Source organism: Dufourea novaeangliae, unplaced genomic scaffold, assembly GCF_001272555.1.
Source record: "Dufourea novaeangliae isolate 0120121106 unplaced genomic scaffold, ASM127255v1 scaffold39, whole genome shotgun sequence".
NCBI lineage: Eukaryota > Metazoa > Arthropoda > Insecta > Hymenoptera > Halictidae > Dufourea > Dufourea novaeangliae.
In genome coordinates, this window is record NW_015373918.1 from 2,327,083 (window position 1) to 2,345,257 (window position 18,175).

The following is an 18,175-nucleotide window of genomic DNA, read 5'->3' on the forward strand; positions in this document are numbered from 1 at the left end:
CGTTATTTTTATCATAGATATCGGCGATAACCATGCGATGATGGGTACGATGCGCCGGGCCGCGATCGGTTTAACAACGCGTACCAGCGCAGAGGAATTGAAAATGGGACAAGTTGGGAACACTAAACTGATTTTGTAGGGGCGTTGATAGCGATAGTTGTTCCACGCTGGCGTTGATATATGTATACTGTTTCGGATAGTGTTAAGTAACACGGTTACGCTTACGTTTCCCGTAGTATTCCCGGGAAACAGAGGCAAAATGACGAAAATACGGCGATACTTTGAAGAGTTTCTAAAGAAAAGTGCAATACGTTCTCAGAAAAGTTGGAGCATGATACCTAGATACGTACTGGTAATCGTTTCTCGGAATCCTTTCCCAGAAGTTACGGTGGCGGGCTTGGGAGAGCGAGACATAAAACGTTATCGGTTAATTGCATTGTCATCTGCGAGTAAAATTGTTTTTCGAATCGTTGCGGAATTAATTAACGACGTAATCTAAGTAGTTCAACAAGCCGAAAAATGTTTCGTTCACGCGCGAAAACGGTGCATCATGCTGTTCTAAATAGAAGTTTCGTCGCAACAGGGAGTAATTTGCGTGGTTATGAAAGAGATGGGGGGGGGGGGCAGGAGGGATTGCTGCGTTCCGAGTCGGGTGTACCGTCAGAAATTTTCTGCTATTTGGCAAGTTCCAGCGTCGTTGACAGTGGCTGATGGGCGTGCCGTGTATACTTTATAGCCATGGGCGTCAGATTTAGTTCCCGTAATAAGCTCGACTTTGCGCGCAGCCGCGGGTAACTCGCTGTGCTCGAAGTCTCTCGCGGCGAATTCTGAATTTAATATAAACTCGTCCATTCGTCGCTCCGAACTTCCGTCGGGCGCGCAGGAACGTTGAACGATTTATTGAAGCGGTGTTCCATGGCGGTCGGAAGCCGATAGAGAGAGAGGGTGGAAAAAAAAAATGTTCCCCGAGAAAGGAAGGAAGGAGTCGACGTTTCTGTACGCCATCGAACTCGTACGTCGCGTTCCAACCGGGGGGAGAAATAGCGAGTATTAAACGGTCTAATATCCTCTGCATTATTCCGATATTCATGGATTTATCGTTCGGAATCGCGAAATTGATTGAAAAATGTGGGGATAAACGAGTGAAAGGGTGCAGGGATACGCGATGTTATTTTATTTGCTCGATCAAACGAATACAATGGCTAATATGATTATGGATTTAATTGTCGAGAAAAGAAGAAATACATACCTAATTAATTTAAATGGGTTAGCATCGCGTTTTCGTCACGATGGTACATAGGAGGATCGCGCAATTAACGAAACGTATTTCACCGTCTAACCTAGACCACATCCGAATCTGCACCCAAAGCCCAACTAGTTTCCAGATGTTTTTGATGGTTTGGATAAGCGCGGATAAAAACACGACAAACGGTTTCATTACGAACTTTACAAGCCTCGGAGAAAGTGGAAAGCCGACGGCTTCAAAGGTGATCGTTAGTCTCGTCAGTTTCGTTGCGGTTGCACAGAGCAAATTAATAATGCGATCACTTTAAACGATGACGCTTGACCTTCGATGTCTGATGAAAATAGAACGCGCCACCCTCTGATCATCTTAATGAGCCACTGACAATGAAAACTGTCTAGACACCGTGGCCAAAGATAGCAACGATGCAACCTCCTTGTATCGTTTGCTATATCGAGAACCGCGTAACACGTTCGTGCGAATGTTTTTCGAATGCGATTTCCGATTATTAAGCGGATATCTATTCTTTTAGAATCAGTTCCATTGAATACGTTGAACGGCACGCGAGGAGCCATCAACGGAGAAACAATATTCGATTAAGTACAAGTATTTGAACGTTCGAGTTTCATCTTGCCGAATATCCGATTATTCGAATATTCGATCAACGTACTCGGCCCCTGTCCTTACTTATAGAACGGCACCATTGTTTGCCAGATTTCGATCGAACTCCGTGTATTCCGCGGAGGTGCAGGTAATGCAATATTGGAAACAGCTTTCGTGTAATGCGACCACTTTAGAGACACGTTCCCACGTGCGAGGCAATAATTGAAAAGCGTGGCCGAGCAACAACGCGACACGACCGTGTGGCGTTCATTACGTTCTTCCGGAAACCAAGCTAACGAAGGGTTTAATCGGATTCACAGGAAAATCGAATCGTCCGGGAGTTTCGATAATTTTGGGCGGTCGAACATTTCAGAAATCCGGTTATGTAGATTTACAAATCGACGGATATTCTATTCGATATATGCCCTCGCGGGGTCGTTTCGAGTCGACGGAAGAAACCGTTCGTTTCCGTAGCCCGGTATTCGCGACAAGATTAAGTTTAACGGTTCAAAACGTCCACTTGCTATCGAACGGTCATCGATATCGTCGAGCTACGCTACTTCTCTAGTGTACTTGCAATTCGAATCGAGTAGGTACGTACCTCTGTACAGGATAATTTAAAAGCGACGATCAAAAGAAAATTTAAAAGAAGAGCATACATACGAGTATAAGTAGTGTAGGAGAGGATTTTGTGCGTGTCTGTGGACTTTATGTATGAACGATGAATGTTTGGAACTAAGCGAATGTTTAGACTAAGATATTGTGGTATGTGGATGAATGTAGCATGGATCGGTCGTGGGTATGGTTTCCGAGAGCAAACTGAGAATAAGATTTGTTTAGCTGCGTGCGGAAGAGTTTCGTGTGACTGTTTAGACTGGGTATTGGGTGATTGGAATTTCTAGGAATGGTTGCGTAGTTCGAGAGCGAGAGATGCAAGACTTGGGTGTGTGTTGTAGGTGTGGATGCTTAAGAGAGGGCAGAGTGCATGGCTTCGGGTCAGTCTGTTGGAGAAAAGTCGTGTGGTGAGATTGCACTTGGAGAATTGACTGGTGTGTTGTGTGTTTTGAATATTTTGACTATACCATTATTTTACTTTAATAAACAATATATATATACTGGAAATCTCTATTTAATTTCCTACAGTAGTTTAGAGACAGAGACACATATTGCGTGAAAACAAGTGAATCTTACCTCGCAGAGTTGTCTCAACCGAAGACTTACGATGAATTTTTCCAAGAGTCGGATCGGAACTCTCGAGTTTCACTTTTGAGTCAGCCCGTAGATAGTACTCCTCATCCGCGCGCGGACTGCGCGTATCTCTCCATTCCTCCCAGGGATTTTCTTCTTTTTCACCTGTTTCCGAGGCAACCCCCGCGCCACCGCTCATTCTCTTGTCCCGCACAGCTCTGCTTTGCATAATTTCTATCGCTGCAAGTGGAACAGAGGCGCTCGTAACTGCCACCCGCTCGCTCTGTCGCGCATTTCGCTCGGCTACGTGTATATTATACCCGCGTCGCCCACCCTCGTTCCAATGTTTCAACGTTCCAACGTTTGCACGGGGGTAAATTGACACGGAGAAACAGGGGAATCACACGCGACGCAACGGTACGCTCTCGTACACGGCTGTCCGTGGGCATATCCGGACACTTATTAGTGAGTAAATACGGGTCAATGCTGGGAACGACGGGATGGTTTATTCGTATCCTCGCGTTATTATCCAGACTGGCGTAAGAAAAATTCTCTGCCCCCGATGCCGTAAGGTTTCGGTGACTAGAAACTCCTTGGTGAAATATAATAACAGGAATGATCGCTTTATAGTGGAATGGTGAATGGCCGAGAGTCAGCCGTATACGTATAAAGTCCGGAGAAAGGAGCGCACGGAAATTCTGGCGGCTCATCTATCACTTTGATTCACCGATGCGACACTTTGGCTTGTGCCGCAACGCTTCGCAGGATTCGCTGTTATTTAATTTACTGGAAATTAATTAGTTTCACTTACGCTTGTTTGGGCGTAGCTAGCGCCAATCTCCGATCCTCGATGTCTACTGTAATTCAAACGATTAAACTTAAATCCTCTGCTGCAGTGTAAACTATTGATTGTAACTAACACGTAACTATGTGATTAGAGTCTTTCAGTGTTTCTAAACATTCGAAGAACCGCGAACATGATCGTTTTCAAATTAAAAGCTCCATAGAACCTCGCTGCAACGGTGTAACGGTTACATAATCGAACGATCCGAATACCAACGGTTATACGTATATACTCGAACGATTGTGGATAACCTGTCAAAGTCGAGGACGCGTAATTATCGTTTTTTCAAGCCGGCAGCTTTTCTTGCCCGATCAGATTACGTTACATTAATGTCCGTCGATGTTGTTGCGTCGACTCGTTTAACGTGCACGTACCAATGAAGCACCATCGCAGAATTACACGTTGGAAACGAAACGAAGATAGATCGATGCAGTGTCGGAACCTGAAAAATGTAGCCCGTAATGGAAACCAAATCCACCGAACAACGGGACGCTTAGCGTGTGTTCGAGATTCAGTGCCCTTAACGCGTTCAGAGTGTTCCTTGCAATCATTCAGAAACATTTTGTTTTCGTTTTGCTCACGAGCACGTACGGTCTGATTCACGGAGGCATGAGATCAACAAGCTATCGCGTGGCATGGTAATTAAAATTCCGTTCGGTGTTGTTTCGCGCGATACGAGAAACATTGGAAAACGCCTCGCCAAGGATTTCCCCGGGAAGTCATTAATTTGCATCCAAATCGAGGAAATCATTATTTTCGCTGGAGTATGGCACATTTGTTTACAAAGTAAACAGATCAGTCCTGGCATGAATATTTAGCTTCGATGTTAATCCTGTAATTAATATTAATACGGTGTTAACAAACGTTAGCATTGTTTAAACATTCTGTTTAACATGTGTTGAACCCTTTCACTACTAAGGGTGACTATAGTCACCCGCCACAAAACGACACCCGCACACGACGGGTGACTATAGTCACCGGTCACAAGATGCCACCTATACACAACGGGTGACTGTAGTCACCCGCTCCAAAAATGGAACCGACATTGTTTTCGACATTGTTTTGTCATTGACCCGTGGGCCTCAAATGTATAATTATACTCAGTTGGTCGTAAGTCGAATGTATCAAAATGTTCTCACTTTCGGCACGGCGCTCCGTTCTAGACGAGGTACTCCGCGGCGAGGCCCACCGTAGCGGAAGGGTTAACGATCGAAGAACTATGAATCGTAACTTTGTTCCTCTTGACAGAAGTAATCGGTTTAACGTTGTTCGCATCTTTCCAGACACACGCTAGACACGCGTACGTCATTGTTTTGAACGTGTATTAGAAATATACGTACAAAACATGGGCACACGGGTATATTAATTACACGTGTAATCGAGATCTCTAGTACATAGATAGGTATCGGTTACACTGCGCTGTCTGGCCAAAAACGTCCTTTTCTACTGGGAAAGTTCGGAGCCACTCGTTCTCCTGCGACTTCCCCCACATGAAACATTATACCGTCCGTAGTTTAATAACGAAACGTCCAGTGTATTAGTACAGGTAGAATATTAATAATCAAACTGAGAATAAGAACGTAATACGAACGTTTTTCCGGATTTCTTCGATCTTCCGAGGTTAAACATTTTGCTTCGTCCGCAAACGAGGAGCGCGGGATAAAAGTTTGAAATGAATCCACTGTCTAGCTAGCGAGTAAGAATACGTCTTCTTAAAGCCACGAAAGGTGATTTTCCCAAGAAACGCGTCACCGCACGGTGTTTCAGTCATAAATAATTCCGAGACGCGAGTAACTTACCGAAACGGTAGTTTTCTACGAACATTCTCTCGTCTCCCGTTTCCCATCGTTGAATCTTTACTACTACTCGTTTCTTCACCGAGGCTTTTCACGTATGCAGACAACGCAGCGGTGTATTCATCCGCTCGGCTAGTCGACGGTAGACATAGAAAATATTGTAATCGATGTAGACCGTGCCAATAAATCGGCCCGTGAACCGTCGACTAATGACGAGTCGGCGGTAATAGTTCCGCGATATTACACTGTCTCGTCGATAACAAGCAACATTTCAATCCTGCGGCCGTTATTGCCACCTGAAGTGACGGCCGTGATTGTAAATCAGTGAAACGCGGCTGTGTGGTTCGCGATTTCTGCCGATCTCGTGTCACGGAACTTTATTAACAATGGACGTCGCGAGTAAGACCTCAACGAACCGGTTCGTTTCTCTAGCGTTCAGTCGAACAGTTGATTGCTTCGTTCCAACTCTTTCCTGTCCCTTTATGTACTAATTGTACGTTACAATTTGCTCGGTTATTCGCGCGCTACAGAAAGCGAACAATTACGTTCGTCGATTAGTCGATATAGAATATGTAAACGTACGAGCACGGTATCGAAAGTACAATATTAACTGGATTCGCGATGGGAGGAACTTCCGAAATGAACTCTGCCATGGAGAGATTGATCGTGGCGTTCCGTTTCCGAAAATGACCAGGAGTCTGGGAGATGGTCGATAGAAAAAGAAACGAAATGGGCCAAGGGATTTTTCAGTAGGGTCGAACGGTAAGAGCGTTTTCTGGTGATTAGAGTTCGACCGACCGAGGCAACCGGCCAATGTCCAATAAAAAAACGAGAAAAGATGAGTCGAACCGAGCCGAGACAAGCCAGACCCTCGCCTCGCTTCGGTTAGATACATACATATGTACTTACATATACGCTGTATACAGGGTGACTCACAGTATGTTTTCACCCGATATGCTTATCCAGATTATAAGCTCTTCGTACGTCAACGTATGCAAGGAGTATCTAATTTTCGACGAGGTATAGACATAGTGTGTTTCTGATTAAAGTACGAATCAGAAATGGGCGTGGGATCTCCAATGTTCTCGCGTGGATGCGCAGAATCGTCTCGTTAGAGACTGTCCACTTTCCTAAACGAGGGCTGCGATAACGTTAATTGGAACACCCTGTACTCGCAGGTCTGGGTTAGGTGAATTTATCGATAGGTTGCGCCCGCATTAAGACTCGTCTCGGTAGTATGGGTGAAACGATAAAAAGCAGAAGCCAGCGAGTATCGATCCGCAAGGAATCCAGCGGGCAATCAAGCCTGCGGCGGAAACGGCACAGTTGTTAATTGTTGCTGTGGCCTGTTTGCCGAACGGCCATCGGGAACCATTCTAAGATTTATTCTCGGATTCGGCCGCGTATCGAGCTCGTTCTCTCGTAATCTTTTAATCCATCGTGTCGGTTCGAGATTCGAGACTCGAGACCGGTCCTGGTCTCGATTTCGATTCTCTCGTACCGGCAAATACACTGTAATTTCCGTCGAAGATCCAGCTCGGTTTAATCCGCGCACAGGCACGATCCCAGCCTGGGCCAGAGAGAAAGCAGATTTCCGTCAAGTGCGTTCCACCGTGAAATATTTGCCACTCGATTCGAGTCGAGTTGCTCGACTAATCCCGAGCCGTTCGAGTTTCACCTGACTGGTGCATCGGGTCGTCCTCGAAGTTCGGGAACTTCGAACAATTAGATGTACTACTTGACTCGATGATCGGAACTCGGGCACCACGAGATTTTCTCTGTTCCATATAGGAAATTTCCACAGCCTCTTACTCGAATCGCTTCGAAGTTGTTTACCGCGAGAAATTGTCACTCGGCGGAACCGTGCCAACGAGACATCGTGTAAACATTGAAAGGAACGCTTACACGTTGAACTCTGTCATTTTTATGTTGTACGTACACTTTTTTTGCTCCGAGGAACGCTTTCATTCCGGCAGCTTGTTCTTCGATAAACTTTTGATACGCGTTCCTTGGTTCCGTTCCACGGCATACAAGCGCAACGCATTCGAAACGAGCCCGTTCGCGTCCACGGTTTAAAGGTTCGCTAAAAAGTTTCCTTTAACACCGCTATTTTATGCGGCGGTAGTGTATAAGTAGTGCCTTTCAATTAAATGACCCAGCTGTCTCTCGTCGTCCGCGGCGATCTTTTCACGCGCGGGGTCGAAAGACGCGCTCTTCCCTTGGCCAGCTTTTCATTCGGGGCAGTAGAAGATCTTGCTCAAAAACCGATTCGTCCGTGGAAAATTGAAATCTACGCGGAACTCGTGCTCGCGTAATCCAGGTGATTCGTTAGCGACGCAAGTTTTCATCGTGACGTTTAAAAAGAACCGAAGCTCGGGGACCATAACAGAGGCTTTTGAATCGACCTCGCTCTTGTACGATCACAGCCGGTTGTTCAACGCACTCTTTCGGGCTCGCTCGCTAATTTGCCGTATTAAAAAAATCAGTGTGAACAAAGTAGTGAGGGAGTAATGGGAGTGGGGATGGGAGAAAGAGAGAAGGTGGGAGGGAAAGGCGAAAGGAAAAAGTGCCCGCGTGTCATTAAGCATCGCTGCTTAATTGGGTTAATGAGGCGATGGACCCGCCGCGTGAAATGACAGGCAAACCACCGTTATTCGAGGGACCCGCTGCTCCGGAAAATTCATTAGGAAAAGTCTCCTCCCAGCATCTCGTAAACGCGGCGTGTGTCTTACTTCCATTTTCGTATTCTTCCCCTGCAATCGTTTGAAATTTATAAGCAACTTCAGTGAAATTCATACGTTTCCTGACACCGTTTGATCGAGTTAATATCCGGAGTGTTAACCTCGCGATAATGTAGAAATAATATTAAGTGGTATTGTATTTGGTAGAAATAAAAGGTTTATTCTAAAATGTGTAATATAAAGAATTCGTTAGGACACGCTTGCAACAGTCTAGCTCTTAAGACACACCCGCTCTGACTAACTTCCCTCTTACATATCCCCTTTCATACATGGTCACACTCGGTCATAGGTTGACACACGCATTCACACATTCTCGCCTCGTGTCGATTTTCGATCACGACGTTCGACGCAGTTCCTTTCATTCAATCTTATCTAGCACGCACTCTCGTTCGAAGAAACTGTCACACGGCCTAAACACTCTTCACTTGCACCGCACTCGCTCGATCTAAAACTAAACTCACGCATCTCACACCCTAAAATAAGAAACTTGTATCTGTGCTGTCGAAAAGAAATGTCATCGTAAAAAAAAATACGCGAGTCAGGAGTGGTTTCTACGTTTTTGAGCAAGAAAACAGAGTCTCGTTTCTGCATCGCGAAATGACAGGTGCAGCATACATGCAACGCCCGTGGAAATCCACTGGAAACGTATTCGCAGCCTCCGCGAAACACCGGTGTACGCGTGTAGACGTTGAGAGCCGTTGAAATATCTTTCCCCGGATATGCTATGCGTCAGTTGCAAAGCCGATATTTCAGTGGCGCCACGTATAAACACGGGTGAAAGGACCGCTTCGCGTCCTCGCCTCGCCACGCCTCGCCTCGCTCTTCTCCATCTACATGCCAGCCACCCAATCCCTTGCTATTCCGGCTTCCACCGAATTTTAATGCCTACCGCCGGAAGTCAGTTGCAGCGGCCTTTAAATCTCAACAGTCGGAATTGGCACGGTTGTTCGAACGAATCGGTGCTGGGCGATCCACGTTCGAACGCTTTCGAAATCTAGACCATATCTCGGATAGTTCGGAAAATACCAAGAGAAGCAACGAGGTTTAAGGACTGATGTTTAGTCGAAGATTATCTGGATATAGATCGGTTATTGTCGAAAATATCGGTCGATGATATTGCGGTCGACAGCAATACACACACAGAGAGAGAGAGAGAGAGAGAGCTAGAGAGCTATCGACACCCTCGAGATCGTAGCGTGGTCGACTGTGATTGACGTTTTATTAAACAGAGGATGTAATTCGTGAAACGATAATCGGGCCGTTTAAAATTGCAAAGACATCGTCGCTGGTTGTCCCGTCCCATTAAAACCCCTTGCGGGATCGAAACTCGTTGAATCAGCGACGCTTGGATTACGAAGTGTTAACAACGCTCTCGTAGCGCACAATATCGAGGCAACATCCTCTCGAAAGTGGAGATCTTGGATTCCGCTGACTGGGGTAACTGCATAGTGACGGCGTACACCGTTTCCCATTGAATCGACATCTTCGAGAAGCCTTTCGCATTGTAACGCCGCAGCGGTGTATTTACATACATATATGTGTACGTGTATAATAATGCAGCGGCTTGAATTAGTTTATCCATATGGATCGAGATCGTCGCCGACGCAGGGCGGTGCGACGCGGGTCTCGTAGATCACCCGGATTGCTTTCCATTGTGTTCTTCGTTCGACCCGCGGCCATTCTCTCCGGTTTGCATCTGAATAGCTCGCTCTCTACCCTTTCGACCATTCTGTCAGCCCTCCTTGCGCGTCGGCTATTATTGAATTATCCCACACTTGACACGGGAATGCCGTTTTCAACGATTCACCTGCCTTTCAGCCGTCCGGGTTTTTAGTTCGCGCCGCGACCAGGAAAATGGCACCAGGAAATTATCACCGCTACACTCGTTTCGATCGATCTAAATCTTCCGTGTATCGTCGATCGACAAATTTTCTCGGGGCTACGCGGAATTTCCGATCCGAAACGATGTTTGGTTCGCTAGCGCAAAAACGCAATCGTTGAAAACGAGCGTCCGTAATAAAGTATTATATTATGCTTACGCACGATAAAACATTGACCGTGTTTGTTCATTGTCGTAATACAGCGGTTACACGGATAGTTAGTTTCTCATTCGAACTAAATAGTTCACCGCCACGAGCGCAATTTGTGAAACGCTTCCCTGCTCCTCGTTCGTCTGTGTGCGCGCACCGACGCGACGGCCAAATGGATGCTATGCGGGATGCATCCGTGTTACCGGCAAAATGTTGGCGTTCAGCAACAGCCGCGCCATTTGAATAATTATAATCCATAAAGGGCGGCGTTTGTCATTCCTTTCGGTGAACCGGTCGTTGTCCTCGCAACGCCACCGAATTCAAATCACCCACGTCCCCACAACAGTCCCAGACGGTGGACACGGTGGTCCTTTGTTGCCTTTTAACTCGTCGCACCGAACACGGCGTTTCTCCTCGAATAGCGTAAGAAAAACTTTTTCTCGTCGTTCAAGACGGTAAAAAGTGTCCGATAACCGGTGGCAAGAATGAAAAACACCGATTTCTCTTGGTCATTCTTTCTTGATCGTGAAATTATTCGTGCATGATTTTCGAATCCGTTTGAAAATCCCGAGTTACGATTCTCTCGAGACCTCCTGGATCGCGAGTATGGAGCTGCTGATTATTTGCTTGTCACGCCGACGTTCCTATTTGATCCGTCGCGTCGATTAATCCGCGACGCTGTCGCCATGCTGGCAGGCAGGCAGGCACCGGTCATATTTTTCCCAGTGTAATTTCGAGCTCGAATCCTCGGCACTTTCGTCGCTCCCATCAACGGGACAGAGAAGTATCATCGATCGTGAACGAGCCAGCCGGTCGACCAGTCGGCGTTTTCCTGTGCTGGAGACAGGACGTACGTGTATGTTCGACCGGCTATAGCAATTCATCCTCTCCCGATTTATCGGCACAGCCGTGCTCCCGAAGATTCGCAAGAGAAGGATGCAGGAGACAATTGATTTTTTCCATCGACTCCCCTTCCCCCCCGATGGATATCCGGTGAACCCATCCAGCCAGTCCCACCGTTTCGTTCCTAGCAATCTCCAATCCTCCTACGTTGTCACGCGTCAAGCGGTACACGATCCATAACCTACGAAGCTCCAGGGAGTTCTCGTAAATCTAGCTGCTGCTCTAAATTAAGCCCCGTCTCGTCAACACCAGAAGCATATCAGGGTTATAAAATGCTGGAAAACCAACGGCATACCTACTTTGATTTTATCGTCGGACCGTTTATTTTCCTCGGTATATCTACTTTGCTCGACAATTGTTACTTTCTCAGGTTGGTGTCGTTTCAACTCTCTCACTGCCAAGGGTGTCTCGAGCGAGGACATCGATCTCCGTTTGCCACTGGTAGCTTGCTTTCTGTACCACACGGGTAACCAACGATTGTTTAAAACGGCCAATCCGTTCAACGATTAATCCCCTCTGTCTTTCGCACTCGCAACGAAGCTTTTCTTTTTGATTCTCTCTAGCCTTGTTCAAGCGGCGCGACGTTTAATTTCTCTCCAGTTTCTTACATTTAACCGTCGACGTAGCTGGCAAACGAGACGGAGACGCGGTCCAATTAATCCGCTATACGAACGCGCGTATAAAAGCTTAGTTAGCGACTGTACGCGAGGCGAGATTCGATTAGCCCAGTTGCAACGCTCGAGCTGCATCAGGACACTGAACGATGACGACGCATATTCACTCCCGGTCCTTTCAATAAATACGCCCCAACTTTCCATAAATTTAATAAACCGGACGACGGGTTGTTGCCAGATGTTATTCCGCGTTTCCTGCAACCTCCAATTTTCAACGTTTCGCGGAGCGTACTATTCAGCTCGCGAATCGAGTCGGACACGGAATTGTAACTCTAACTTCAACCGAGCAGCATATTTCTTTCTTTAGAATACGAATGGAAAACACTGCTTGTCTTTCTTCGCGAGAAAGCCAAGTGAATACCAAACTTCTGCGAGCGAATGGACAGCAAAATTGTTGCAGTTGTAGGACGATTAAGATTCACATTGACCACGACGAAACTTTGCCGTGGAACTCGGCGAATTGCGAGGAATTACAGTTGACCGTGTTCGTCGTATTTGCTCGCGATACTTTCTGCTTCGGAATTTTAAGAAACGGTTCTGTTTACGGTTAGGTACCTATTCGAGGCAAATTTTTGTCAGCGTTCCGTCTTTGATTCCCCTGCGAGATTTTTTGAAGCATCAACTCACCGGGATACGTGTTACAACGAGCTTCGGTTGTTGTTTCTAAACTACATAATAGGATACGTTGCGAGGGATTTCTCCGACCTGACGAATCCAGCTTGATGGATCGCGGTGGCTGGTCACGGACCATTATTGGTTTCGCTGTATCAACTTTCTTAAGCCGCGGCTGACTAGCCCTGGACAAACTACTGGATCGACTTTCGGTATCGCTTAACCGAGTAGTTCGCCCGACAGCGCTGAGTATCTTTGACCGGTTCGCTTTTTCCCCGATGTTTACTTTAGCTGTAGGTCGTAGCGTTCGCGGTACAGATTGCTCGTTAAACAATAAATCTGTCTGTTCGTTGTAACGAAGCAGCGCGAAGTCTCGGGAAAGTTTAACGATAGAAAATTCCCGAACATTTTATACATAAGCGTTTTTGATACCTACATCGTTACATTCGAAGTTCCTTCACGCGTTTACTTTTATCGTTCCAACTGGTTCCTGAACGTATAAATAATTCGAAATTCGTCACTGGAGGATGCGCGGCAACTAAGTTCTTGCGAGTATACAGGGTGTTTCGTTTAACTGGAAACGGTGGAATATCTCACGAAGGATTAAAGTTATCAAAAAAATGTTCGTACAACAGTTGTTTGGTACAAAGGGGGACATTACGTGGTATAAATGATGTTTCTATAAGTGTAGTAGTGGGGGAGATATCAGAGTCAAGTTAATTTTTTTAAATGGAACCCTGTATTTTTTTATTCATATTATGATAGTGTTTGTTGAGACGAATACAACGAACTGCCACATGATATCATTCCCTGTAGTAGGAAGTGATAAATTAGTAAGATTTTAAGAAGTCGGTTCAACGCAAATCGCCTAATTGAACCCTACGTGACGAAATGGAAACAAACGATGAAACAAATGAAAACTGTACGTGTTTTGTTTTCAACAAAGAAATGGCCAACACTCTTAAACTGACTGTTATTTTCAGTGTTGGCCATTTCTTTGTTGAAAACAAAACACGTACAGTTTTCATTTGTTTCATCGTTTGTTTCCATTTCGTCACGTAGGGTTCAATTAGGCGATTTGCGTTGAACCGACTTCTTAAAATCTTACTAATTTATCATGTGGCAGTTCATTGTATTCGTCTCAACAAACACTTATCATAATATGAATAAAGAAATACAGGGTTCCATTTAAAAAAATTAACTTGACTTTGATATCTGCCCCACTACTACACTTGCAAAAAAATTATTTATACCGCGTAATGTCCCTTTTTGTACCAAACAACTTTTGTACGAACATTTTTTTGATAACATTAATCCTTCGTGAGATATTTCACCGTTTCCAGTTAAACGAAACACCCTGTATACGTAGGTATATGTACGGATCTGCGGTTCGGTATCAGCCGCGCCCAGTCCCCGAGATCGACGAGGGACGGTAAACCTCGCAAAGTATAGTCCGGTAGAGCCCGATGCACGGAACGAACGACGACGAACGGATTCCAAGGAACAGAGTGCAACGAAAGGGATCCGAGGAGAGGAAAAGCCGGGGATCTAAGGAATTTCGGCGTAATTAACTCGGTGGCCAGAGGGTGGAGTAGAGTCGGTGAACGGAGGGGGTTGATAATGACCGCAGGGTCGCCTTATCTTTGGTCGCTCGACCAGACACGGTCCGGATAAGGGGTGGGTCCCTGGAGCTTTTTGGCCGACCCCGGGGCCGTCTTTGTCTCCCGTCATTTTTCATTTGCTAATACGGAAAAATAGTCTACTGGCTCGAGACCGATAAAAAGAACCGGTGACTGTCGATGGAACTTTTTCGTTCGGAAGGTTGTTGTCGTTGAATCTCAATGAAAACATTATCTGGCTCGATTCTTACGTGTCGTTGCGTACGCGTTCTGTTTGCGTGTGCACTCGTTCGATCGAGAAAAAGAATGTGCGAGAAATTGATGAATTCTAGAAAAATGTATGTCCTATGCGCGACAGGTTTGCGCGGCCTGATATCGATAACGATGCGGCAGCGTGAGCAAACAAAACATACGAATACATAGGTGTAATTTCGCACATTAGCAGACTGCAAATGATGCCTCGTGCGAATTCCCGGTAAACGGATCGATACGGCAGCCCATAAAATTGCAAATAATACGGGCAAACGGTCCTTGCGGATGTGCAATTTCAACGGCAACGATTGTAATTTCATGAGTTCGCATCAATGAAACCGTTCGTTCGTATTCCGTGAATATTTATTTGTCCTGCAGCGCGAAATACCTACATCAATTTCATTTGCGTGTCAATAATGAATACAACTTTACCTATAATTCTGAATTACTAATTCATCGATTAAGCGAGACGCGAACAGCAATGAGTGAAATGAAATGAAAGGAACGGCGAGTATTTTGTTATTCATCGTTCGGTTATAAAACGGGCGGATACTTTTAATTGGTCGATACTTGAAAAACTAAACTGGAACGCGGTATTATTCCGTTTTTTTTTTCATTTTTTTTTTCCACGTGAAGGAAGCAACTTTGAAAAACTTTTCCGAGATTATCGAGCCTTCGTTACGTGCCAGAAACACTGAAAGAGGAATCGATCGGTGCCTTGAAATACATGAAAGCTGTTGGAATAGGTGCCCGAGCAAACATTCGCGGGATAGAGAAATTAGCGGACGACCGATCTGGTTCATTTAAATTAAAAATCGGGGAACGAACGACGAGAAGCGTAAATCCACGCTTAACGCGGGGAAGTAGCTTTTTCAGGCATATAGATACACTGATAATGGCCGCAGGTAGGTCAGCAACGAAGCGATAAAAGTTCCTCAAGGGGTCTCTCTCCCTCTTCTCCTTCCTTTCAACGACACAACAATGCCGTCGAAGCCCTCCTTTATAGGCGGTTACGCTCTTCTCCACGACCAGCAAATGACTTGGTCTGACAACCAACTCTTACGCTTCGCTATGTATCGTGATTCGCCTGAAAAGTTGACGTCAAAGCATTATGAGATGTCGACAAGCACGTGTCTTCCGTGCACGTACTCGATGTCGCGTACAGCTGCGACGTGATACTCAACGAGCAATATTCGAATCGGTTACTTATCTGTCGGGAAAAAATCATGTCTCGAGTGTTAGGAAGACGTTTCGCTTCACAGTTTCAGTGAACAGCGATCATGATAGCGATGGCGATAGATTTATTACTAGTGATATAGTTATAATCAAACGCGTCGTATTTTGTGTAAAAAGACTCGCGTATAATTGACTTGAATCAACAATTGCTCGTGTACACGAACACTGAAATACATATAATTATAAATGTAAATGTGTCGGAAAATTTTGCAGGTTTGAGTTGGGAGCGCCTTTGTATATCGATCGGTATGGTTAACAGAGCTTAACGATGAAATGTATGGTTTCAGGGGTGGACAAGGCGTACGATGCTTAGGGATGCTTGGTCGAACGACGGTGGGAAAGGCTGGTGCCGATGGTGGTCTAGGCTGGGCGGATTGCTGGCGATGGCGACGGCCATTTCCTGTCTTGTTGCCCCGTTTCCGGGTGCCTCGGCCAATCCGGAAGCGAAGCGTCTCTACGACGACCTGCTGTCGAACTACAACCGCCTCATCCGCCCTGTTGGCAACAACAGCGATCGCCTTACTGTCAAAATGGGACTACGCCTCTCCCAGCTCATCGACGTTGTGAGTAAACACCACTTAACCTATTATCCTATCGTACAACTAGCGTACACGTTAGAAGCAACATACGTACAGACAAGGTTACCACTTTCCAACGGGAGGCCAATCTATTCGCGAGTCTAAATCGAAAGTTTTTTTTTATTTTTGCGCGCTTCTTGATTTGCTCTACCGAACCTCAAAGAGGTGTGTGTCACTTGAGAATATATATACTGACGCGTAGACGTGTAAGCGAAGTACAAATCCTCGTATTTCACAATAGATTACCTGCTGTATTCCGGTAAACAGTAGGTACCGCGAAGTCGACCGATGTTCGGTCACTGTAGTTTTACCGAGACTACCCGCGAGGGGAGCAAAGGCAAGGTAGAAATTCGTTTGGATCCGATAGGTACACAGCGTAGTCGATGGCTCGTGTAGGAGGTATATCCTTGAAATGTATACATATACCGATCGTTTACGTACTTGCGGCGATAAGTTGAATTCCGGGAGTTCTCTGCCCGGAACCGGAACTAATTTACAAGCGGGTTGAGATCCGTAGCACTTGAGCCATTAATTGCCATAATCTGATCGCAAGCAATCAATCGTGTCTCGGCGAGGTTTGCTGGACCCCGTACAGCCACCTATACACTCTAGCTCTAGGTCATCTTCTCGACGGATCAATGTGCTACAATTACGCGATTGTATCTGCGTCCCTTTACCACCCCCATCTCCATCTCCACCTACCCACTCCCACCCCAATACCCATCCCCATCCCGATCCCGCCTCAATCCGGGACCCGCATTGTTTCCTTGGTTATTACATTCGTGTTACACGCTTATATATCCCGACTCCGAATTTCGCCTGTAATTACCTCGATCGCCGCCGTCAATAGACTAATACGTGTTCGGGCTGAACCTATAATTAATTTGTTATGGGCTGCAGCCGACCGAATGGCGGCCGTCGCATTAGTTATCGTCGTTGCAACGTCAACGTTAACGCCAACACCGTCTGCGTCGTTTCTTCGTTTAGGTTGAGCTGCAAAAAAAAATGGATCGCGTAACGTCGGTCGAATGGAACTATATCGTTAATAGTCTTGGCGGAGTGAATGCTCGAGTGCAGGAAATCCAACTGGAAGCAAGCACGCGTTGGAGAACAAATTTTCGACGTAGAGCGAAAAGCGAGGTTGTGGCGGGAAGTGAATCTGATTGCCGAGCTGGGTTATTATAAACTCGTACGCAGTAAAACTTGCCAACGTGCCCGGATTATTCGATTAAATCTGTTTATTGTTGTTTACGTCCCGCCTGGCTATTCCGTACGACTTTCCTAGTCGTTGGAATGGAATTAAAATCGACCGACCGTGGCGGCGCGACGTTCCCGTTTCATCGAACCAGCCGATTCGACGGAAAAAAAATGTACCAACACCGCGACAAAGCAACAGATGCTGGTCCGCCAAACGACGGGACGTGCCAATAAACAAATTCGATGAATCGCGGACACATTGGCTCGTTTCGAAGGAACAAGCGGCGGTGATCGTTTGTCAATTGGTAAACGTTCACAGGCTGTCGATGACGTTTACAATATCTGTGCCGTGACAATTATCGTGAAAACACACGAGTTCGTGGATTACGATTACAAGCTGCCCGAGTTAGGAATTTGTAATATACCGGCAATGTAGCAGCGGTTAATTCAATTTTCCCTTTTTCGTGTGTTTTCCGTTTCTCTCGATATCGAATACCGTGAGTTGCCGAACCAACTGTTTTTTTTCTCCGCGGAAAAACATTTCGTTCGGAACGATTCGTTTTAATTTTCCCAGAGGAATCGTGATTCGGTAACGTGTTACGTTCTACTGAATAGTTTCATTATTAACCTGGACGCGAAACAACTACCAACTCGCGCTG

At 45.9% G+C, this 18,175-nt stretch overlaps 1 protein-coding gene across 3 annotated transcripts in view; it reads left to right on the top strand.

Annotated features, from left to right (window-relative positions):
* Positions 1 to 16,046: 16,046 nt before the first annotated feature.
* LOC107194445 (acetylcholine receptor subunit alpha-like 1) overlaps positions 16,047 to 18,175 on the top strand; it is a 58,794-nt gene continuing 56,665 nt past the window's right edge. For 2 of the 3 annotated variants that reach the window (XM_015584070.1, XM_015584069.1), the window contains exon 1: positions 16,125 to 16,304. In XM_015584070.1, the coding sequence (XP_015439556.1) occupies positions 16,125 to 16,304 (180 nt within the window). Of the gene's footprint in view, positions 16,305 to 18,175 lie in introns of all 3 variants that reach the window. The other variant, XM_015584068.1, reaches the window with a different exon arrangement.